Source organism: Lactuca sativa, chromosome 4 (assembly GCF_002870075.4).
Source record: "Lactuca sativa cultivar Salinas chromosome 4, Lsat_Salinas_v11, whole genome shotgun sequence".
NCBI lineage: Eukaryota > Viridiplantae > Streptophyta > Magnoliopsida > Asterales > Asteraceae > Lactuca > Lactuca sativa.
The window spans coordinates 331,459,707-331,485,089 of record NC_056626.2 but is presented as its reverse complement, the minus strand read 5'-3'; the positions used below and the strand labels follow the sequence as shown (position 1 = coordinate 331,485,089).

The window sequence follows — 25,383 nt, the reverse complement described above, 5'->3', positions numbered from 1 at the left end:
GGACTTAATCAGTGCACAAGAATGTGTACTCGATCCTTTAGTCCTTTACTTGACTCACACATCCATGTGAACAAGTAATTAGTCTTAATTTTTCCAAAACTTGAAAGTTCTCATTCATCATGCTATACAACTTGCATGATTCCAAGTTCCGGTCCAATTGAAACTTGGGTGATGAGAATCTTTCCTTATTTGGTAAATCTAGACATTACCACAAATGAAAGAATCAATTTCATATTTCCACTCTTGCTCTTAATGGAATCATATAAGCAACAATTTTTCCTCAAATGCCATTGTAAGGATATTTTAAAATAAATAAAATCAAAAATTTTTCTTTTATTTTAAAACTTTGCGGAAAAACTTATCCTTACAATCCATATGAAAACTTGTTGTTATCTATTCCTAAGCAATATCTCATAACTCCTAAGAAGTAGCTCAGGAATCCGATCTTCAAACAACGCGATAGAAATCCATCTACGCGATCAGATTCAGCATATTCTTTCTTTAAGTTTCTTCACTTTTCTTTGATTCTTAAAACATCACCATGTGACCCAGTCACATCATGTATCAAGAATCTCAGAATAGAAACTTCATAGAGTTAGATAGTGGACTTTACCTGAAGTGGAGTCAAACTTATTGACTTTAACATCCTTAGGTAAATTTGGCAGCTTCGCAACCAATGCCCCTTCCTTTGGCAATATAAACATATGGACCCTTTGATAATGGTACACGAGACTATCATAGACTTAGCTTTTCTCTTTACCATTTGATCAACCGAGTTGACTATGGCCGATCCCTTTCCACTGGGAAGAAAGAGCTTTACTAGATATCCAATGTCATCATTGTCAATGTCCATAAAGTTTTAGGAAGTTGATCTTTGCAAATAGATAAGATCATTAAGGGTCTTGTCATAGTCTGTTTCATAGGTGTTCCAAAAGAACTCACTATGTGACTCAGAAAGTAGTTGAACCACCAACTTTCTCAAGACTTTGACACCCAACTCTCCCGGCTTGTCAATATGTGACTACATCTCCAAGATGTGATCACACCTAGACCTTGCCTTGCCAATAGGGCTTGAGTGACCTTAAACTTTTTCAAGAACTTGTGGGTTAGGGAGAATAATTGGAGGAGGTGAATGAAGTATGATTTCCATGGGACATCATCTTCATTAGGAAACCTTGTTTCAAAAGATTTAGGAAGATCATAAATGTCTAAACCAGACATCTTTTGGGAGATATTCAAGATAGTTGATCTTAAGTCCTTAATATAACACCCAATATGAAATATTAAGGCTAGGACCCAACAAACTATTTTATAACTTAGAAGAGGTATGCCGTAATCCAAGCTATAAAATATTTGAAGGTAGGTGAATGACGATTCACCAATTTCCACCAAGATAAACGAAATGTATTATTAGGTTTTAATTGGTTTTGAAACTCCTAGATCTTTGAGATTCATTGAACTGTTCAAAGGCATGTTTCAATCTCGAGTGTGCCCTTCAGGTTTTGTGACTGGGATGCCGAGGATCACAAAACAAGGTGTGAAGTAACCATGCAAATCACTTGGTACCCTTAATAAATTACCCCTCAATCGATGTGCCGATTAACCACACACGCTCCATCGATACTATGATAAATATTAAGTCACCCTTTACCTACCTTGTTAAGTCCAAGTTAGTGTGCCGGTTAACCACACACGCTCCACTAACGACTTAGACAAAGTGTAAAGTGTAATTTCATGGATTAGCACCTTATTCACATTTTTCCTAAGTAACTAAGATTGGGTATTATTAAGAGTTTAGTTACTTAGTATTTATCATTAATACTTTTAATGAAAGGAGAATTCTAGTCCTGTCAAACCCGTTCGCTAACGACCCTCCACCAGTCAAGCAAGCGGTGGGTGAGAGTGGACACCCATTAAGTTGCCATTTTATAGGCAACAACCTTATACCCACCTTATAGACCGGCTTCGTGAATGAGGCGTACTAGCGGTAAGACTGACTTTACTCTTATACATATATATATTATTAACTTATAATATTATAAAGTATAAGGGTTGAATTTTAACTTTTAAAATTCTAAGGGCTAACTTGGAATTAAAGTATTCATAAGGAAAACTTTTCAAATTCCAAAACTTGAGGGCAAGTTTTGAAACTATTCAAAACTAATTAATTCCATAACTTATGTGTTTAAAGTAGTTTTAATCCAAAAACTCTTCAAGTTCCATAACTTGAGGACAAGTTATGGAAGACTTTAAACTAATAAAAGAACTAACTTTTTCTTTATTTTATAACTTATGGATTTAATTATGGTTACATATTTTTCTTTAATGAATTGACTCTTGAACTTCCATAACTTGAGGACAAGTTATGGAGTCATAAAAAATTATTCAATGACACAAGACTCTTCATTTTGTAACCATTGCCAACTCTTATGAATTTTATGAGTCTTTAATGTGACTTTTCATGTAACTTGAGGACAAGTTACACAAACACATTTTATACTCAACTCTTAGATTAAAATGGATTGAAAACAACTATTTCACTCAACATTTCTATTAATCTAAGCAACTCATAAGAACAAGATAATTCAAATCAAACTTTTTCATGTAATTAGTCTAAACCTTAAACTAATACAAAACATGAATCTATTGACAATTATCTTTGAAAATGGATTAGCATGAACATTACCACATCAAAAACAAGTTTATAAGTTCAAAAACAACTTAGGGTAATATTCCTAGTCCATTTCTAGCCAAAAACCTCGAATATATGTTGTCTGGGGCTCCTACTCGGCGAGTGGCATCAACCAACTCGGCGAGTTGGATGCATTTTGCCTTGGACTCGGCGAGTCCATTCATGGACTCGGCGAGTCTGCTGGGTAGACAGCAACAAAACTCGATTTTTTAGCTTCTATTGCAGGTATAACAAGAAAACAAGCCTAGGCTCTGATACCACTGTTGGGTTTTGAGCATTCTAACACTCCTAAGTGTACATGCAACCCTAAATACCTTGGATCTATGTTTTCTCTATTATACATGCAAATAAGAACTTCCAAGGTATTATCCTAATCTAGCATACAAAACAATAACTATAGCAAGATAGAATACATACCTCTTTGGTGTAGAAAGTCTTCATGAAGCTTGAGTGCTAAGTGCCCCAAGTGTGACACCTCAAATGGTTCACACAACACCAAATACACATGGATTAACTTGAGAGAATTCTACACTTCATGAAATCGGCTAGCCCTCTCTAGAATAATAATAATGCCGGTTTTGCCAAGAATAATATCTTTATATAGTGTTACAATTAGGGCAAACCCTAATTGTCATGACTTTCCATTTCCTTGGATCCATGGGTTCAAATACACCATGGAGCATCCATGGACCATCCTATGGGTTTTAGCCCAACTTGATTATCCATGGAGCATTAGCCCACTATACAAGTATGGATGATTTACACAATCAACCCATATATTTAATTAGTCTTCTTTTGATCACTTAATTAATCCTAGATTAATTCTTGATCAATACTAATTAAATAATCTTATTATTCTTATTATTAATATACTAGAACTTATAATATATTAATAACTATGAGTGTCTTATTTCTGTCATTTAGTCTATCCAAGTGCATGATGCCATGCAACCCAAATGGACCATGCCGGGTCGGGTCAAGTCTGACCAATTATAGTTATGGACTTAGACATTAATCCAACAAAAAGCGGTGCTAAAATACAAAAGAGTACCCAGCTCATCATGAAACTTCTTCCAAAACCTGGAAGTAAACTGCACATCTCTGTTTGAAATCACCAAAACTGGCACTCCGTGCCTCGCCACCACCTCCCTGATATAGATATTGGCCAATTTCTCGGCCGAGATGCTCTCCTGAATTGGGATAAAGTGGGCACTCTTGGTCAATAGATCGACAATGACCCATATCGAATCCCCTGCCCGCGCGGTCCTGGGAAGCTTGGTGATAAAATCCATCGTGATGTCTTCCCATTTCCACAACGGAATATCCAACGGCTGCATCTTGCCGTGTGGTCTCTGATGCTCGGCCTTGACCTTCCTGCAGGTCAAGCACCACTCCACGTACCATGCCACATCCCGCTTCAAGTAGGGCCACCAATAGTCCAGACAAAGATCCCTATACATCTTCGTCGCCCCGGGATGAATGAAGAATTGGGATTCGTGTGCCTCCTCCATCAGGACCTGGCGCATGCCTCCATGATAAGGGACCCACACCCTACAGTGAAGAGTCAATAACCCTCGACTATCATAGTCGAAAGAGGAAACGTGCCCCACAATCCGCTCACTCTTCCGATGTTCCTCCTTCATAGCCTCCTGTTGAGCCTCCCGGATCCGCTCCAGAAGTGGAGTCACCACTATCATCCTCAGATAGATATCCCTGATCGGCACTGCCTTGCGGCTAAGCACATCGGCCACGACATTAGCCTTCCCCGGATGGCAAAGGATCTCACAATCATAATCCTTTACCACATTAAGCCACCGACGCTGTCTCATATTCAGATTTGTCTGGTCCATGAGATACCTCAAACTCTTGTGGTCCGTGTAAATCGTACAATGAACCCCATAGAGGTAATAACGCCAAATCTTGAGGGCGAAAACAATAGCCCCCAACTCCAAATCATGTATCAGGTAGTTCGCCTCGTGAGGCTTCAGCTGCCTTGACGCATAGGCGATAACATGCCCTCTATGCATCAATACCGCGCCCAAACCTGCGATGGATACATCACAGTACACAACAAAATCCTCCATGCCCTCTGGCAGGGCTAAAATTGGCGCCTCGCACAATCTTTGTCTCAATGCCTCGAATGCGGCCTGCTGCTCAGGCCTCCAGCGATACACCACCGACTTCTTTGTCAGTCGGGTGAGCGGAACTGATATCTTGGAGAAGTCCTGGATGAATCTCCGATAGTAGCCTGCCAATCCTAGAAAGCTCCGAATCTCAGATGGAGACCTCGGAACCTCCAAACTCATCACGGCCTCCACTTTGGCCGGATCTACCGAAATCCCGTTCTGGTTGACAAGGTGCCCAAGAAACTGCACCTCACGCAACCAGAACTCACACTTGGAGAACTTAGCATACAAGTTCTCCCTCCTCAAAGTCTCCAGAACCTCCCGCAGATGCTCCTCATGCTGCTCTTGCGTCTTGGAGTAAACCAAGATATCGTCAATAAACACTATCACAGACCGGTCTAACATCGGTCTACATACGCGGTTCATGAGGTCCATGAACACGGCAGGAGCATTGGTAAGCCCGAAGGGCATCACCACAGACTCATAGTGGCCATAACGCGTCCGAAACACAATCTTCTACACATCCTCCTCTCTGTGTAACATCCCGAATATTAAATCAATAAATGAATAAGGGTTAATATGAGTAGAAACCCTAAGATAATAATAATAATATGGCAAGGTGTTGGCCTCGAGGAGTTAATTGTCACAATATAAGCAGTTGGGGCTTAAAAGTGTAAAATTCCGGAGTGGTTTGTAAATATTTTCAAAGGCAGGGGCTAATTAGTAAGTTATTCGGACTTAATTGAATAGAGTTTTGGGAAGGAAGGACTAGAGTGTAAAATTTGGATTCAATTTGTAATGATTTCTAAAGGCGGGGGTTATTATGTAAATTTTGTACTTAGTTTGAAGGAAATCGGGTAAGGAGGGGTTGAATGTGATAAAATGAATGAAAGTTTGGAGGGATGAGAGATCAGTCGATGATCAATATTCCCTCCCGTGTTCATGACTCAAACCCTAATCACTATTCTGTTGAGCCGCCGCCGATAGGGAGTCATCCTTCTACCGCTACTCTTCTTCTTTCCGGTGAAATCGTGATCGGTGAGACCTTGGCTAGACATCGGAGAAGATGCTGCCAGTAGCGTCGAGTAGCACAGCGAAGTAAACCGCGAGTCGCCGCTGCCCTCCTCCGGTGAAGAGTGGATTGCTAAGCCCCGTCTGTACCTCTCTCTCTCTCTCTCTCTCTCTCTCTCTCTCTCTCTCTTTTGTTTTGTCTTCACGTCATCCCTCCATAGGAGGCACCAGGTAACCTTCTCGACTCCTCCTTGGGTGCGTGATGTAGTCGTTGCCATTGCTGCCGGCGTTTCTGTTGACTTGAGCGACGTCAGACACCAAGTAGGTGGCTGAAAGCTACCATTTCGGGTTGTACAGCATGGCTGGAGTTCATGAGCATTTTGATCCAAGGTTTGGCACACCACTATGGCAGCCAACCATGGTGGCTACCGTTTCTATCATCTCTCGCCGCCACCAGCCACCATGGATGGTGGCTGAGGGTGTGTTAATGGGTTGATTTTGAGTGTAAGTGTTGGTTTCAGAAATTACGAGGATTAGATTAGGGATTGTATGCCCGAAAAACCCCCCACCACCACCGTGAGGTGGTGGCTGCCGCCGTGAGCCTCCACCGACCACCACCGCCCGAGGTGGCTGTAAGATGCCCGTTCTAATGAAACACTAATGGGCCTAAACACTTAATCTTGGACTGGGCTGCTTCGTATTGGGCTAAGAACCCTAATTAGTGTTTAGAAAATCCTAATTTTTGGGTTTGTTGGTTTGGGCCTATTGGGACCCACGCTGGGACCAATGGACTGAAGTTATAACTCATGACGATTTTATTGTATGATGGCTTAGTGAAATCATGGACTTAATGAGTTAAGTCCTTAATGGGTTAAGTGAGAAACACTTAACCCTAATCATCATTTTATGAGGAAACCCTAATTTTTACTTGGGCCATGTGTTGAGCCTTTTATTGGGCTTTGGTGATTAGGCCATCGAGGAGCCATCCAAGAGTAGTCATGTGGACTAGAATATTTAGATGGGCTCTAGGGTAAGGCCCATGTGAGGGTTTGGGCCCAATTTGGAAAATTGGGCCATAATTGAGCCATTAGAGGACTTTTTGTGAACCCATTTGGTATTGGTCCTTGGTGGGCCCAATGAGCTTGAGTTAGTTATGGACCAGGTTGGTGGACCATATTTAGACCTAATATGTGAAGGTTCGTCTTAAATCCTAATGGGGTTAATTATGGGTTTTGACTCAGAGTTAGAGGCCGGAGTACAACAACAACATTTATAGGATCTGTTCGCCAACCGAGGTGAGTCTTCTCACTAGACTTTACCTTGAGTGGTAGTTATGTGTGACCGGAAGGTCTTATGTGCTTACATTGAGTATTATGTTATCCTGTTGTATGTGACATGCTATGCATTATGTCTTTGTGAATTATGCTATGCGGAGTTTATAGACCGGACCAGAGTGTCCAACGATTCATGAGGCCGGAAGGCTCAAGCAGACCGGACCGGAGGGTCCAACGAGCTTAGGACCAGATGGTCCATAGAGTTATGGGCCTGGGGGGTCCCACTGAGACACATTGACCAGAGGGTCAACAGATTTATAGCCTTGAGTGACTAATATGTGTTGTATGTGGTATTTTGGTGAACTCCTAAGCTTCGTGCTTACCGTGTTATATGTTATGTGTTTCAGGTACTTCTCAGGATCACGGGAAGGCGACAACTTGATTGTACACACGAGATGGAGCTGTGTTCGAGGATCCTGGATTTTATTTAAATAATTATGAACACGTGTTTTTGATAATTGAAATATTGAGATTTTGTGATATGTGTTGTTGATATTTATGTGATTTTAAAAATGAAAATTTTGTATGAAAATTTACGGTGTTACAAGTTGGTATCAGAGCCTTGGTTTGAGGGATTCGGATGCACCTTCGGGTAGATCTGGACTCAAACTGAGGATTTGAGAATTTTTTTTAAGGAAATGATTTTTCTAAAATGAGCAAGAGTTTCTAAAAGAATACAAGTTGGAGCAGTGTGTACAATCAGCCAGAGCCCAAACGGTGATTTCCCAAAATACCATTACTTTTGTATTATGAGATATTTATGAGATATGCTATGAGATATTATGCATGCTAGAGATAGGCTAGGTGTTTCATATGTTAGGACTAGAGTGGCCTGATTTGTGATGCCTTAGCCTAGGAGTTATTGTTATCTGTGATGTGCTTCGAGCATGTGTTGAGTAAGAGTATCCTGTCGGAATCCTCTAGAGAGGGTTTTGAGTAAAGGGGTAATCTAGGAGAGATACCTAGATGAGCATGTGAGGAGTCTACTGAGAGAGTAGTCAGATGCCTGCATGGGGTAAAGTTGCTTGAGTTCGGTGGTATCCTTAGAGTATGAAGAGAGCATGTGGGTAATGACCTAGAGTGGTTTACATGTTAGCAGAGATTATTCGATGCCCAAATGCTGCTTGCTTCGTGCTTTGTGGAACTCTTGATGATGAGATACAACTACTAAGTGAATATGACGATATTCAAGAGGTAGATGGCTAGCATCATAAGGAGTTCTTCAGTAGCTGATGGCGGGAAGTGTGAGAACCTAGGAAGAGCCTAGGAATGGGTGACCCTAGTCAGATGAGTACACTGACAGAGTTGGATATTTCGCAGAGGAGCGAACACGCATGACGGGGTTGGTAAGTGAGAAGGTCGAGCAGCTACTTAGGGACTCGGGGATGGTCCGTGTGGAAAGTATGGGTAGATGTGGCATGTAGTATGGGCCCGTACTACTGAAGGTAGAGGACCCATACTCGATACAGAGGACATTCTGGAGGTTCTAAGTAGCAGATCGAGAGGTGATTTCATGGTTCGAGTACCATGATTTGTAGCAGATCGAGAGGTGATTTCACGGTTCGAGTACCATGATTTGTAGTAGATCGAGAGGTGATTTCATGGTTCGAGTACCATGATTTGTAGCAGATCGAGAGGTGATTTCACGGTTCGAGTACCATGATTTGTAGTAGATCGAGAGGTGACTTCATGGTTTGAGTACCATGATTTGTTGCAGATCGAGAGGTGATTTCATGGTTCGAGTACCATGATTTGTAGCAGATCAAGAGGTGATTTCATGGTTCAAGTACCATGATTTGTAGTAGATCGAGATGTGATTTCATGGTTCGAGTACCATGATTTGTAGCAGATTGAGAGGTGATTTCATGGTTCGAGTACCATGATTCGTAGCAGATAGAGAGGTGATGTCATGGGTCGAGTACCATGATTCATAGCGGAGTGAGAAGAGATAACATGGCTCGGGTACCATGATTCATAGCAGATTGAGGGGTGGCCACATGGTTCGAGTACCATGACCCGTGACGGTTAGGGTTACTGGTTCTACCAGTTATTCCGTGGTGATTGGTTAGAATGAGATCAGATGTTAAAGAGTATGGGGCCAGAAGGCCATGATGAACGATTTTTAGTGGAGCATTCCTTGAGAGGGAAATCGAGTTAGCTTCGAGAGATTTTTGTTAAGATGGCAGATGAAGTCGCAAGGCTCAAGGATGAGTAGAGATGGCGGTTATGGAGGATGGCGGCATGAGTTGAGCAATTAGCCGATAGTGAAGATGCCACCTTCTGTGACATGGATGGTATTATTTCTGTTTCCTGTGGGAAAAATAAGAGGTGTTGAGAATTCGGTTTCCGAGCTTGGGGGTAGAACCTTGCGGGTTATCATTGATGGCGCCCTTCCATCAGAGTATTAGGTCAGTATGTCTACCGAGAGGTAATGTTAGAGCATGAGCAGATGGTCAGTGGGACTGAGATGGTTAAGGACAAGGATACACCCTATTTGAGCATAGTAGGGCATGTATTAGCTGCAACGACAGACGATCAAGAAGAGGATATTGGGGCGGTGGCTCTTATTGTCTATAAGGAGTATCGAGTATGGTAATGAGGACTCCGCTCTTATTACAATCCACGTGATGGAACATTAATTGAAGAGTTGAGGATGAGGAGTATGATAGTTCATTATTTCAGGTTAAGAGTCAGAGTTACTACTGGACAGTTGAGATGTCCGATAGTGGGATGATACGAGATTCTGAATGACTAGGAGTAGTCATGATGAGAAGTTTCTGAGGATTTCATCTAAGATTCGGGTAATTGGAGTTGCTCGATGTCCATCGGGGAGATCAATGAGCAATTGCGTATCACCTCCCAAGAGTAGGTGCGATGTTACTGGTAAAATTAATTTGTGGGATAGATTGTTGGTGAACCAATTGGTGATGGTTCGAACCTTGAGTGGGGGAGGACCAGGTGCTTTTTGGGAGATCAGAGATCTGTTGAAGAGCAGATAGACAACTGGATATAGAGACCTGCGGTGCGGATTCTTGAGACCAGGATTATTGATGGTCAAGGCGAAGTGCAGAGCGAGATAGTGCATGTGGTACGTGTTCAAGAAAGGATGAGTGTCTGCACGGCAGGTGGCCATTGGGTAGAGACCTTGTAGTAGGTAAGAATTTCTCAAGGTGGTTGGTTTGATGAATGGATTGTTATATGCTCTTTGGAAAGGGTAAGAGATGATCGTGCAACCAGCTTCAGAGTCGGTATGAATATCCTTGCAGAGGTTTAAGCGATAGAGGAGGGAGTTTAGGATTGTCGACATCTTGTTCTGAGTCATCGACGATTTCTCTGTGTTTCAAGTTGAGGATTGGGATTTTTAAAGTTATAAGATGTGTGAGAGGAAGATCAGTTGTGAGATTCTAACAAAGTATATTTCGGTATCTGAGTATGATGTCGTGAGTAGGAGATCAGTGATGGTGTGCCGAGACATCTAGGTATGATGACCAAAAATTTCAGTTTATTTCGAGTCTTGAGTTATGAGATGTCGAGTGGTGTATCAAGTGTCTATGGTTCTAGTGGGGGCCCTTCAGCTAATTGACATCAAATGGATTTATTCGAGAATGTGAATTGCAGCGAGAAAAAGAGGTTTTGTCACAACGGTGGTCGTCCAAAGTAGTGACGCTTAGCCTGGATGGGTGTGTGTGTACCTACCTATGATGGGCCGCAGAGCATGAGTTAATGATCGCAGTGTGGTGTCAGCCTGAGGATGAGATTGTGAAGTGGTAAGAGTAAGTGCGGTAAGAATGCGGGGAGCCATAGTACTTACTATTCGGTGAGGGGTGTGGTGATGCTACGGGGAGCCGTAGTACTCACTATTCAGTGAGAGGTTGTAGTGATGCTACGGGGAGCCGTAGTACTTACTGTTCAGTGAGAGGTTGTTGTGATATTGCGGGGAGCCGTAGTACCCACTAGTCAGCGAGAGAATGTTGTGATGAAGTGCTCTCTGATTAGAGCTTGACGCATAAGAGTTTTAGGCTTGGGTAGCCTTAATAATTGAGTCTTTTGGGAACATGGTGGTCGGGCCAGGGGCGAGATTGTGGTCTCCATGATGGTTGGGATCCGTTATATCTCGGATTGAGTAGAGGTTGTGGCATATTAGAGGGAATCGGAGAAGTAATGTACGCGTAGATTCGTGAATCACGGGTTGTGAGTTGAGTATCAGATTGGATTTGAGTGGTTCCAATTCTGCTGTTGAATCAGACTCTCGAGCTTGAGTTTCACCCTATCTATGTAAAGTATAGATGAGTTGATATTTCAGATTCCTGATGGTTTTCATTTGAAGTGGTTTTGGGTTGCATCTGATGTTCTAGACCTGGGAGGGTTGTTTCGATTGGTTTGAGAAGGATCGCAACATCCGTAGAGTTAGTGAATAGTAGGCGACAAAGGTCGAAAATGATGTGTGACTACAGATCGGTTGTAGAATTGTTTGATGTATAGTGAACTTCGTGGTGTGTACAATGTGGTTGGTTGAGATAGCTCGGTTGGATTGAACGGCTGGGGTTCCGCTTGGACTTGTGGCCATGCAACAAGTCGGGCGTGTAAGGGATGTTAAGGAATGATTTCGAGGACGAAATCTAACTTAAGTAGGGGAGAGTTGTAACATCCCGAATATTAAATAAATAAATAAATAAATAAGGGTTAATATGAGTAGAAACCCTAAGATAAGAATAATATGGCAAGGTGTTGGCCTCGAGGAGTTAATTGTCACGATTTAAGCAGTTGGGGGTTAAAAGTGTAAAATTCCGGAGTGGTTTGTAAATATTTTCAAAGGCAGGGGCTGATTAGTAAGTTATTTGGAATTAATTGAATAGATTTTTGGGAAGGAAGGACTAGAGTGTAAATTTTGGATCCAATTTGTAATGATTTCTGAAGGCGGGGGTTATTATGTAAATTTTGTACTTAGTTTGAAGGAAATCGGGTAAGGAGGAGTTGAATGTGATAAAATGAATGGAAGTTTGGAGGGATGCGAGATCAGTCGATGATCAATATTCCCTCCCGTGTTCCTGACTCAAACCCTAATCACTATTCTATTGAGCCGCCGCCGATCGGGAGTCATCCTTCTACCGCTACTCTTCTTCTTTCTGGCGAAATCGTGATCGGCGAGACCTTAACTAGCCGTCGGAGAAGTTGCTGCCAGTAGCGTCGAGTAGCATAGCGAAGTCAACCACGAGTCGTCGCTGCCCTCCTTCGGTGAAGACTGGATTGCTAAGCCCCGACTGTACCTCTCTCTCTTTCGTTTCGTCTTCACTTTATCCCTCATTCAGAGGCACCAAGTAACCTTCTTGACTCCTCCTTGGGTACGTGATGTACTCGTTGCCATTGCTGCCGGCTTCTGCCGTCATTTCTGTTGACTTGAGCGACGTCAGCCACCAAGTAGGTGGCTGAAAGCTACCATTTCGAGTTGTCTAGCATGGCTGGAGTTCATGAGCATTTTGATCCAAGGTTTGGCGCACCACCATGGCAGCCAACCATGGTGGCTGCCGTTTCTATCATCTCTCGCCGCCACCAGCCACCATGGATGGTGGCTGAGGGTGTGTTAATGGGTTGATTTTGAGTGTAAGTGTTGGTTTCAGAAATTACGAGGATTGGATGAGTGATTGTATGGCCGGAAAACCCCCCACCACCACCGTGAGGTGGTGGCTGCCGCCGTGAGCCGCCACCGACCACCACCGCTCGAGGTGGCAGTGTGCGGTGCTCGTTCTAATGAAACATTAATGGGCCTAAACACTTAATCTTGGACTGGGCTGCTTCGTATTGGGCTAAGAACCCTAATTAGTGTTTAGAAAATCCTAATTTTTGGGTTTGTTGGTTTGCGCCTGTTGGGACCCACGCTTGGACCAATGGACTGAAGTTATAACTCATGATGATTTTATTGTATGATGGCTTAGTGGAATCATGGACTTAATGAGTTAAGTCCTTAATGGGTTAAGTGAGAAACACTAAACCCTAATCATCATTTTATGAGGAAACCCTAATTTTTACTTGGGTCGTGTGTTGAGCCTTTTATTGGGCTTTGGTGATTAAGCCATTGATCAGCCATCCAAGAGCAATCATATGGACTAGAATATTTATATGGGCTCTAGGGTAATGCCCGTGTGAGGATTTGGTCCCAATTTGGAAAATTGGGCCATAGTTGAGCCATTAGAGGACTTTTTGTGAACCCATTTGGTATTGGGCCTTGGTGGGCCCAATGGGCTTGAGTTAGTTATGGACTGGGTTGGTGGACCATATTTAGACCTAATATGCGAAGTTTGGTCTTAAATCCTAATGGGGTTAATTATGGGTTTTGACTCAGAGTTAGAGCCGGAGTACAACTGCAACATTTATAGGATCTGTTCGCCAACCGAGGTGAGTCTTCTCACTATACTTTACCTTGAGTGGTAGTTATGTGTGACCGGAAGGTCTTATGTTCTTACATTGAGTATTATATTATCCTGTTGTATGTGACATGCTATGCATTATGTCTTTGTGATTTATGCTATGCGGAGTTTATAGACCGGACCGGAGGGTCCAACGATTCATGAGGCCGGAAGGCTCAAGCAGACCAGACCAGAGGGTCCAACGAGCTTAGGACCAGAGGGTCCACAGAGTTATGGGACTGGAGGGTCCCACTGACACACATTGACCAGAGGGTTAACAGAGTTATAGCCTCGAGTGGCTAATATGTGTTGTATGTGGTATTTTGGGGAACTCACTAAGCTTCGTGCTTACCATGTTCTATGTTATGTGTCTCAGGTACTTCTCAGGATCACGGGAAGGCGATAGCTTGATTGTACACACGAGATGGATCTGTGTTCGAGGATCCTGTATTTTATTTAAATAATTATGAACATGTGGTTTTGATAATTGAAATATTGAGATTTTGTAATATGTGTTGTTGATATTTATGTGATTTTAAAAATGAAAAATTTGTATGAAAATTTACGGAGTTACACTCTGACCCTCATCTGATGATACCTTGAACGCAAGTCAATCTTGGAGAACCAAGATGCTCCCTGTAGCTGGTCAAAGAGGTCATCAATCCTCGGGAATGGGTAGCGGTTCTTCATCGTTACCTTGTTCAGCTCCCGATAATCTATACACATACGATGCGACCCGTCCTTGTTCCTCACAAACAAAATCGGGGCTCCCCAGGGTGAACTGATCGGTCTAATGAAACCCTTGTCTAACAGCTCCTGCAGCTGTGTAGACAACTCCTGCATCTCAGGAGGAGCCAACCGATACGGTGCCTTGGCTATCGGAGCCGCACCGGGGACTAGGTCGATCCTGAACTCCACCTGTCGCTCCAGAGGTATCCCAGGCAACTCCTTGGGGAATACGTCCGCAAACTCTCGTACCACAGGTACATCGTCCACCGTCGCCCTACCCGTCTCCCGGGTATCCATAACATACGCGACATAACCTGCGCAACCCTGCTGGAGGTAATGCCTAGCTCTCGCTGCTGAACATAAACCTGGTCCTCGCTGTGGCCTCTCGCCCTGAATGACCAACTCTTCCCTACTTGGGGTCCTGACCCGCACCAACTGCTATGCGCAGTCGATCAGTGGCCCATTAGGGCTGAGCCAATCCATGCCTATAATCACCTTGTCCCCACGCAAATGGAATGGAAACCAATTCTACCAAGTAGCGCTCCTCAAATAACCTCAGCACACAATCTCGAAAGACCTTGGATGCTCGCACTGACCGGTCGTCCTCAATCTCGACCTCTAGAGGGAAATCCAACATGCCCGAAGACTCAGAAAACTTCTTGCTAAGCGCAAGAGAAACAAATGATCGGGTAGCACCCGAATCAAACAATACCTGAACTGTGATGTCGTTCACATGGAACGATCCTAAACAAAGCACATATCAATATCAAAAACATCATATACATAAATCAGAGGGAAATAATCATACCCGTCACCACATCGGGTGCAGCATGTGCCTCCTCTGCTGTCAGCTAAAATTCTCGGCTCCGCACCACTGGAGCCTCTGTCTTGGCCTTCCGGCCATCTGTAACCCGCGTCGTCCCTAACGCCGGCATCGCTGCTGGCACTGCTGCTGACGCTGCTGTCAGTCTCGGGTAATTGGCCCTTTTGTGGCCCCTCTGATTGCAATGGAAGCAAATTAGGTCTGTCATCTGTACCGCAGGGGCGGGGGCAGTACAATCCCTGATGAAATGCCCCACTTTGACGCACTTATAGCTGCCCGAACCCAGCCCAGTGCGACCAGCTCCCTCATGTGACCGACCGCACTTTCCACAGCGGTCCCGTCCTACCTGGCCTTTCGGCCTACCATCAGATCCCTTGGGCTTCTTCCCCGAAGCCCCGGTCGTCAGCCCCTCCACTGCCTTCCTCTTCTGCACATGCTCCAGATCATTCTCCCTCTCCCTAGCCCTGGCAATCATGGAATCCAAGGTAGGGCAAGCTGAGAAACTAACATGCTCCGGAATGTCAGCTCATAGCATGTCATGGTAGCGGGTCCTCCCCATATCCTCATCACCCGCATACTGGGGCACCAACAATGCCCTCTCCCGGAACTTGGCGGTGATCTCCGCCACAGTCTCTGTAGTCTGCCTTATATCCAAAAACTCCCTGCCCAGCCGCTGAAGCTCCACAGCTGGCGCAAACTACGCCCTGAATCTGGTCACAAAGTCCGACCAAGTCATAGCCTTAACAGCCGAGGTTCCTAATGAGTCACCAACAGACGCCCACCAATCTCTAGCCCTGTCTCGCAAGCATCCTGCTGCATATCTCACCTTCGACCCCTCGGGGCAGAAGTTGGTCAGCTGTGCGGACTCAATGTCCGCAATCCATCGTCTGGCAGCAATGGGGTCCTTCGCCCCATGGAAATCTAGCGCACCACTGCCCCTGAAGTCCTTAAAGGACAGTGTGCGAGATCCTGACTGGCCAGATGCCATGTCACTCCTGAATGATTGGAGGCGATCCTCCATCAGCTCAAGAATCTCCTCCTTGATCGACCTGTAGATGATAGGGGTCGACTCAAGGATGCCTCTCGTGATCTCAGACACAATGAACTCGCGCAGCCCGTCATCAACCTGCTCGGATCCCACACCCAAGCCTGATCACGATCTTGATCCGGAATCCCCTGTTCCATGACGTGTGGTCACCATGCTGAAAATACATGCATAAATGTCAGGATCATACATATACTCGAGAGATCTAACACACTCTCCAAGGCCTCTGGTTCCACCTAGGCCCTCCTTGATTCGAGTACAGGTCCTCTGCTTTCAGTAGTACGGGCCCATACTACCTTCCACATCTACCTGTACTTTCCTGAAGGATTTCTTCGACTTCACCAAGTCCCTTTTACCGATACCCTTTCCTCTGACCTCATCCTAGGCTTCCCTAGGGCACTCTCCGACCTACCCTCCGCCATCAGCTGCACCGAGAGCCCCTACCATTTCCCCTTAACTAACTTGCAGGTACTATTACATATCCGCTCCATAGTTAGTTGGAAATAGCCAGAACCCCCATAGCACAAAGCAAGCAGCATTCGTTCATCGAGTAACCAAATCAGGCATAACCTATACAGGCCATCTTACTGTTGACTAAACAGTCCTAGCATACAGCTCATACAACAGGCATATAAGGCATCCTCCTAGATCCTTAGCCCTAACTAGCATGCAATTATCATAATCATATATCATGCACACAAGGCATCTTCCTAGATCCTTAGTCCTATTCTAGCATGCAATTCTGAATCAAAGCCATATAGCATAAATAACATGTATGGGTATCTTGGGGAAAACTTACTTGAGCCTGGCCCGTCGCATGCATCACACACCTTGTCTTTCTTAAAATCCTTCCGTTTGGATTTTTAGAAAACCATTTTATTGTAAAAATCTTTTAGCCCCTTTGTTTGAGTCTAGACACCCTCGAGGGCGTGTCCGAATCCCTCAAACCAGCGTTCTGATACCAACTTGTAATGTCCCAAAATTCAAGTCCAAAAATTTATTTTTAATTAAATTGTTCATAAAACATTCACTACAAAATATTGAATCAACATGTCATCTCATAAAATCAAGTATCATATTTCAAACCCACAACATAAACAAATAACATATCAGAGTACAATCCCAGAAAACACCGTGCGGAAAATCAAATGTGTGTGTACGATGCCATGCTACGCTGCCGGCTCCTTCCCCTTAGACGAAGAGGTACCTGAAACCAAAAACTGAAACCGTAAGCACAAAGCTTAGTGAGTTCCCCCATCATACCACATACCATACAATACCATCGGTATCTTTCAACCGGTAATCGTCATCGGTATGTTTCAACCGGTAACTAGGGACTATTCCACCCCTACCACTAGCATACAATAGCAAGATATAAGCACACAGTCAGGCATATCAGGGTACTGACCTACCCCTTGGTCCTAAGGACCACTATCAGGGAAACTATCCCTATCATGTAGCGTATCATACAGATATAACTCATAACCAAACGCATACCAGACCAAGATAAATTATCACAAAGACAATTATCTTCTAAATAATCCTCATTGGTGGGCCGGCATTGTGGCCTTAGACCCACCCCTACTGGAAGGTAACTCACCTCATACAAGTAGCTACTGATAATCAGTGCGGGAAACCTCCGTCTGCTGCTGCTCCGGAAATCCTCCGGCTACAAACCCCACAAACACTCTGTTAGAAACTGATCTCTATACTTAGGGTAAAATGACCATTTTACCCATAACCAAGTCAAGTCAAAGTCAAAGTCAACTTCCAGTTGACCCGACTCGCCGAGTTGGGCCATCAACTCGCCGAGTCCCTCACTCTCTACTCGTCCCCATCCGCGACCCTACTCGTCAAGTTGGGCCGACAACTCGACGAGTTCTTCTCCCATTCGAAAGCCACAAGGAAACTTATCCGACTCGCCGAGTCCGGGAACAACTCGCCGAGTCCCACAAGCAGATCCCCTACTCGCTTCCAAATCCTCACCAAAGCATTCATCTTGAGGATTTGGGTTTCTGGGGCTATCGCTACTTGATAAATTGCTAATTCCACGAGCAGTGACGAAGGGTTGGACCTTCTACACTTAAACCCCTCTTAACTCAGTATTTGTTCATATGACTTGCCGAGTTTGAAGAACAACTCGTCGAGTTCCAGGCAATCTTCATAGGACTCGCCGAGTGGTTCATCCAACTCGTCGAGTCTAAGACCATCTTCATAGAACTTGCCGAGTGCACTTTGGCACTTGCCAAGTCCATTCAACTCTCCTCCCATACAGACCAAATCTGAGACATGCAACGGTTCCAAACCATAGATCTAAGCTCCTAGGGAATGCTTATCACGTAAAGTAGAAAACTTTACATGCATGCATGGCCCTATTAGCTCCAAAAGGCAATTACAATCTCTTTATGAGGTGCAAACACTTAATAGGGACCTCAATCACTTCAACCACAGAAACTTTACACTTCTAAGATGTCCATAAGGTCCCGATCTGAAGCCCTTTCAGAACATAGAGCATAAACACATAGAGTTTGAGGTTTTAGGGCTTAAAAACCACAAATTACGGAAAAAGGGGATCTAATGAACTAGAGATCAAGGTAAGAATTTTTCTACCTGAATGGAAGTCTTTCACAAAGTAGATTTCGGATCTACTTCCCCTCCTTGCACCCTTCAACCTTCTCCTTCTTCTTCTAAGATCCAAACTTCCTTCACAAAGCCAAAATCACTCACAAGAACAATATGAGGGCTAGGGTTTCTCTCTACAGCTCTTCTGTAAGTGTTAGGGGCAAGGGAGGCCGAGTTAGAGTGTTTAAATAGGGTGCACACTCCTGGATTAGGGTTTTTGTCCGAACAACAGCTTACTTGCCGAGTTTGGGACCCGACTCGGCGAGTCTACAACTTAAACCCCGTACCCCTTCCCGCTTCTACTCGACGAGTCGATCCTTTAAGTCGCCGAGTTCAAGGCCAAGATGCAAAATGCACAAACAATTAAATAAAAAAATACATACCAAAAACCAGGTGCTACAAATCTCCCCCACTTATTTTAGACGGGGGTCCGGGGGCAGCGTCCCTAGGTCCGGGGTTTCCAAAGGGGCGGCGCCCCTTTGGCGGGTTCTAAGGGAGGCGCCCCTAGCGGGGTCCAAGGGGCAAAGCCTAAATCCTTAAGGGTGATTATGGTAAAATTAACGAAACTCGTTAGTTTTGGTAATCCTAAATCCTCATTAATCTGGATTACCCTGACTTGTTTCCAAAGCAACTAATAACGACCCAACCCTAATGAATCCCTATTTTCATTTATTATATAAACAATTCTTCCTGTTGTGAAGTGACATCCCAGAAATTAGCTCCTGTTTTCTTCAAACTCTCATAGAATTTTTCTAGCATATTGGATTACCATTTTTGTGCCTAGAATCGTAAGTGTCCACTTGGATTATCCTAGGCTAAATTTCTTGCAACCCATGCATAAGGTAAAAATATAAGTTTGGAAAGTGTTCTCACGATCCAAGTTGGTATCCAGATCTCCACCACAAACCCTAAAGTGTTCCTACAGAAATCCCATGTTTCTCCGCCCCCTAACCTAAACCCCATATCCTTTGTCTCTCCACCCATCCAAACCCCTGAAATCATGAGTTACCCTTTTTATATTGAAATCCCCATTAACCTCGTATGCCTAAAAATCATTATTTTACTCTATTTTTACATTAATTTATTCCATTTAACATTACATATTACACAAATTATATAAATACAAGACATGTATTACACGACTCTAAACTTAATATACCTTTCTAGAAAAAAAAATATTAGATATAAGGTAACTATTTCTATTGTAAGGTATTTGAGACAAGGCTCTCCGCCCCTATCCCAAAAACATTGTAAAAATACACTCGGTGTGGGAAAGGGACGTCACACGGTTTTTTTGATATCGCAATGTGTAGTGATGGCAAAAAAGTCCGAAACCAATGGGGAAACCCGAAACCCGATTATTTCGGGTCGGGTAACGGGTCGTTATCGGGTTTTTTATTGGGTTCAGGGCAAAGATTGGATTATCCTCGCCCCGACCCGACCCGTCCCATCCCGTTCCGATTATATATAACATGTTCAAATTCTTTTGATGTTAGTTGTACGCATTCAAAGATAAAAATACTTAGTGTAGACAATCTTTTTAATTATTAACAATCTGGTGTAAAATGTCATTTTTTTTTTTTATATTTTGATGTTTTACGCTAAAATTAAATCAAATAATTTTTAATATAATGTCTAGATTATTTTATTAAAGTGATGCATCATCTTTATAATTTAAAAGGGAGGCTAGAACATGTATTTTTTATAAGACATCATGGTACTTTAAAACGGAATAAAGATTTCGTTATGAATTGTTGCAAACCCAATAAGATACCCAAAACCCGATGGGACGTCCCGATAAGATATCCGAAAGATATCAGGACGGGTTTGGGAAACCATCCCCTCCCCGATATAAAAGTTTCATTCTTCCACCCAACAACAATAAGAGTTTCCAGCAGTTCTTATATTCATTACCCAAAACATTATCTTCTAAGATGGTTATCCAAAACAAAAGCCACAGAATGTTATCAAAAATAAAAATCGAACTATGATCACTTAATTTTTATGATTTATTCATTCAAGAGGTTTTATTTAAAAATACAATAACAAACACACAAAAATGAAATGATAAGAAGAAAATCCAAAACATGAAGAATTCACAACAAGTTGCCACTTTTCCTTCTTAAAATCTTAATAAGGGCATCAATAAGTCCTCGACACCTCGTAACTGCAAAACGAAATAATTTTTGTGATGTGTGAGTGACTACATGTCACAAAATGGGATTTCTAAATTAAATATTTATCAAATTATGCTAAATGAGATAATATAACATGTAATAAAGTTAATTTACAAGTAATTACCTTCCATATAAATCTATAGAATGACTCAATGGCTTGGTCGCTTTCGAGATCAACCAAGTTTGCTTCTTTCCATAGTATAAAACCAAGAATGCTATGACTGATTACCTATTGATAATAACAGTTAGATGATGTAATGTTTTCATGAGCTTGTAATTAGTCATTTTTTAATTTTTGTTCGCATTTTTTTTTTCTAACCGTCTAAAATCATACATAACAAAAGCAATAACTTTTTATACATAAGCTAACTGCCCAGCATTTTTTTTACTAATTAAGTAGATTTAATAAGACTGATATTTTTTTTATATTATAATAGCTGTTTATTATTAAAAGTATTTCGAAATTAATAATTATTTATTCTCTTCAATTATAACAATATGATATATTTTCAAGATGAAAAAGGTTATGTTATAAATTTTACAGTTGAAGGAAATCATAGTTAAATATTGTAACATAATAAATTTTTTATATGTAATATAAATTGATTTTGATATCTAATTGTTATAAAAGAAAAGTATTTATTTAGATATCCGGTTGTTAGAATACAAAATTATTTAATTTTTATCTGTCATATAAATCGATAGTTTAGTTTTTCTTTTAAGTACAAACTTTCTTAAAATTTTAAAATACTTTTACTTTTATGTTCAATCCCCAAATTTGAGGTTATTTTCAAAAATATATTTTAAGCGTATTTTATAGAAAGTAAACTTTATCCGTCACATCTAATGGGAGCAATGTTTTAAAAATTAGTTTGAACCAACCGATCGAACCGGTTGGACCGAGAAACGGAGGAAGGAGCGGTTCAGCTATCACCAGTTTCAGTATGATACTTTATTTTGATTTTAACGTATATGGATTGATGTAAAACACTAAAACTTTTGGTTATGTGTTATTTTAATTCATTTGCATTCATATACAACTTATTTTTATGGGTATTTTTAATGTTTGAACTTATAAACATTAAATTCATAATTTATATATGTATGTATCTGTAGGAAAATAGGAAAAAACATGAAAAATATAGAAATCAGTTGACCTAGCGGTCGAACCGGTTTGAACCGGATACCGACCATCATAACGGTTCAACTAAAAACCAAATTTTAAAACATTGAATAGGAGAAATACAAAACAAAGAAAGCTCAAGTCCACATCGTTGAAAACATAGTATTGCCAAATTACATTATACATCCTTCAACTAATGATCCTTCGAAATATTTTTTTTTAAAGATAACTAAGGCATCTTCAATAAAATTATAATCATCTATAGACTAACAGCCTTTTAGCCTATGTGATGATTCAAGTATTGTGTGAGACAGGTGAAATTTAATGTTACAAAAAAATATATTGACATTTTCGTGATTATAGTTCAAGGAAGATTGTATATTTTACTATCTTGTCTTTATTAAACAAGTGTGAAACGAGAAATAGAAACAGAGTTTAATCCTAAAAAATACGTTTTCATAACCACTAAAGGAGACGCAAATTATACAACTGAAAGCAAAATCTAATTGTAGTTCAATAAGATTATTAAAAATATGTTACCATTATCGATCCAATCCAAAAATATGTTGATGATAAGCCTATTAATATTGCCACACCATATGCCATTTCAAGGAGCCATATACAAAGCCAAAACACCTGCAGAAGTATTCTAACAAAGAAATTAAATATCATCTTACTTTTTATTTATATAAGTCCTTCTACTCATATAAAACAATAATATTTGAGATTAATTCCGTCTTTTAATCCCCTCTTTTGAGTTTGAATCTTGTCTTGATATAATGAAAAGGATTATTGATAAGAACAAAAGATAGAAGGATATTGATTTCTATATTTAATTTAAATACTTTTCTAGGCGGATTGGATATTGGTACCAAAAGGTCATGAATCATTATAGATATATAGTGTTTGGAACTTACTGGTTTTTTCCCGACTTGCGATGCCAGTGAGTTAACTCCGTTTATCTTGTCTCCCTCGACATCAGGAATGTCCTAAAACTCACAATTTATATATTATTAAGTACAATATATATCAACATATATAAATAATACAAGATATAATTATTTTATTTGTAGGTAACATCGTTTATGTACCTTAAATAGTGCGGCAACTAAACCAAAGATGCACATGATTCCAGATACAAAAATAGCATGCTTCGAAAGCATGAGTGGTCTTCCGTATATGCATGCCTGTAATGTTCATCTCAGTTGAATATAATTTTGGTCGAAATTAGTAATACTTTTTTTGCTCAAGCATAATATTTATATATGTATAGCTAGTTAATTAGGCAAATATTTATGTTTGGATAAATTTGTGTAAATAAATAGTAAACCTGTACGTGGAGGTGGAACAAAATATTAATGCCTACTCCTAGACCTAATGAGATGGACACTGCGGCAAGTGCAGGATTTTTCTTCCAACGTAGTAACGGTAGCTACAAGTATATATGCACAGCCAAGGTTAATTAAGATGTTTATATATATGGTGCTAGACATTTTGATCACATTTATATAAAATTGTAAGTGAAATGCATATATATAAAGAGATTAGACTCACGTGAACTGAATAGGCTGTTCCAGAAGCATACCATAACAAGAGACCCAACTTTAATGGCCATGATTTGGTACTCCATCCAAGGAAAAAACCCTAATATAACCATAAAAAAGACACCATTGTTTTAAGGCCAAGATTTGATATTAATCAATTAGGAAATTTAATTTATTGTTTTATCGTACCAAAATAGCGTACAAAGAGGTGAGGCGAATGGCAGTTTTAACAGAAAGCTCGCCTGATGGCAATGGCAAATATGGCTTGTTAACCTTGTCGATGTCAATATCTGAGAGTTGATTTATGGCTGCAACATATGAGTTGGCCAAACTACCACCAATGATCACCTAAAGTATTGTTTAGAACCAAATGTACATGAAATGTTATTTGAAGTTTAAAATTATCAAATTTATTTCTTCACAAATTAAATTCATGTAATTTTGGAATTAGAAGATGCTAGCTGCCAACCTGCAAAACTCCAATGAAAAAAGATGGAGTAAAATCTGAAAGTTTGTTGACGGTTAGCAAAGACGTTGAGATGATGGACAACACCTACTCCATCAAGGACACGCGCGGTTAACTAAATTTCACCAACAATATTATCTAAAAGATATGTCGTAATTTAAATAAAACAAGAAATGATCATATTAACACTGATATATGCACGAAACTCTTGGCGACTACTTTATTTATCGCCAAATATTTTTTGTTTAGGAAACTTTTTAAAATTGTACCATTTTACAATCAATAATTTGTTTTCCATGACTTATATTTTCGGTACTTTTATATATTGTAGCGAAAATGATAATGTGTCGCAAGTGTTGTTAAGAATTAAAAATCATACCATTCCTCCAAGCGTGTAAGGTTTTGCGTATCTGTAAATAACATTTAACTTAGCTCTAAATAATTTGCTATCGATTTGGGGACGAACAACTGCAGACCCATGTGGATTGGGAGCATCACTTTTCAGAACTTGTGTTCTTCTTCTTGGATAGTTCATTTTATGACTTGATTTGATGATTCAATCACTCAAAATTGATACTTGAATGTCCAGATCCAATTTGTGATTAATTCCTTGAAACTTCTAGTTTTCCATATATAGACCAACAATAAATGAAGAAGTGGTTAGTTGGTGGAAATTGGTGATGCCCTTTGGCTTTTTTTAGTTAAGAACACAATTTCTGATGTATCTTCTTCCTTGAATTGGTGTATCGTTTGACTTTTGTAATTAATCTAGTCATTGTATCTGTTACACATGACGTGATAGGATTGAACCGGATAAGCTTCCTAAGTGTAAGCATAACAACTCTCGACACAAATATAGACAGGATCTTTATTATATATATATATATATATATATATATATATATATATATATATATATATATATATATATATATATATATATATATATATATATATATATATATATATATATATATATATATATATATATATATATATATAGAGAGAGAGAGAGAGAGAGAGAGAAAAAGAAAGAGAAAGAAATTAAATATCCTCCTACTTTTTGTTTCTATATATCTTCGTACTCAATTAAATTGTTACATGTGTAATATTAAATGCTCATTTAATGAAATTAAATGATATTTTACGATACTAATATGACACATGTCATCATTTAAATGGGTAGGAAGATTGGTAGGAATAAAGATATGAAGATATTTAATTTCTCATATATATATATATATATATATATATATATATATATATATATATATATATATAGAGAGA

At 40.7% G+C, this 25,383-nt stretch overlaps 1 protein-coding gene across 3 annotated transcripts; it reads right to left on the bottom strand.

The window, feature by feature from the left end:
* Window positions 1-20,774: 20,774 nt before the first annotated feature.
* Window positions 20,775-24,781, bottom strand: LOC111917917 (homogentisate phytyltransferase 1, chloroplastic). Of its 3 annotated transcripts, XM_023913555.3 has the most exons (10): window positions 24,476-24,781; window positions 24,100-24,183; window positions 23,820-23,978; window positions 23,641-23,730; window positions 23,417-23,518; window positions 23,178-23,273; window positions 23,004-23,075; window positions 22,627-22,722; window positions 21,088-21,192; window positions 20,775-20,953 (listed from the first exon to the last, which is right to left on the bottom strand). In XM_023913555.3, the coding sequence occupies exons 1-10, from the start codon at window positions 24,629-24,631 to the stop codon at window positions 20,909-20,911; spliced, it is 1,005 nt and encodes a 334-aa protein (XP_023769323.1). In that variant the 5' UTR covers window positions 24,632-24,781; the 3' UTR covers window positions 20,775-20,908. The 3 variants fall into 3 exon arrangements, 2 of the variants coding, with proteins under 2 accessions (XP_023769323.1, XP_023769324.1); XM_023913556.3 differs by lacking the exon at window positions 23,417-23,518 and having other exon boundaries at window positions 24,476-24,754; XR_002859055.3 differs by lacking the exon at window positions 20,775-20,953 and having other exon boundaries at window positions 22,627-22,735; window positions 24,476-24,753.
* Window positions 24,782-25,383: the final 602 nt, after the last annotated feature.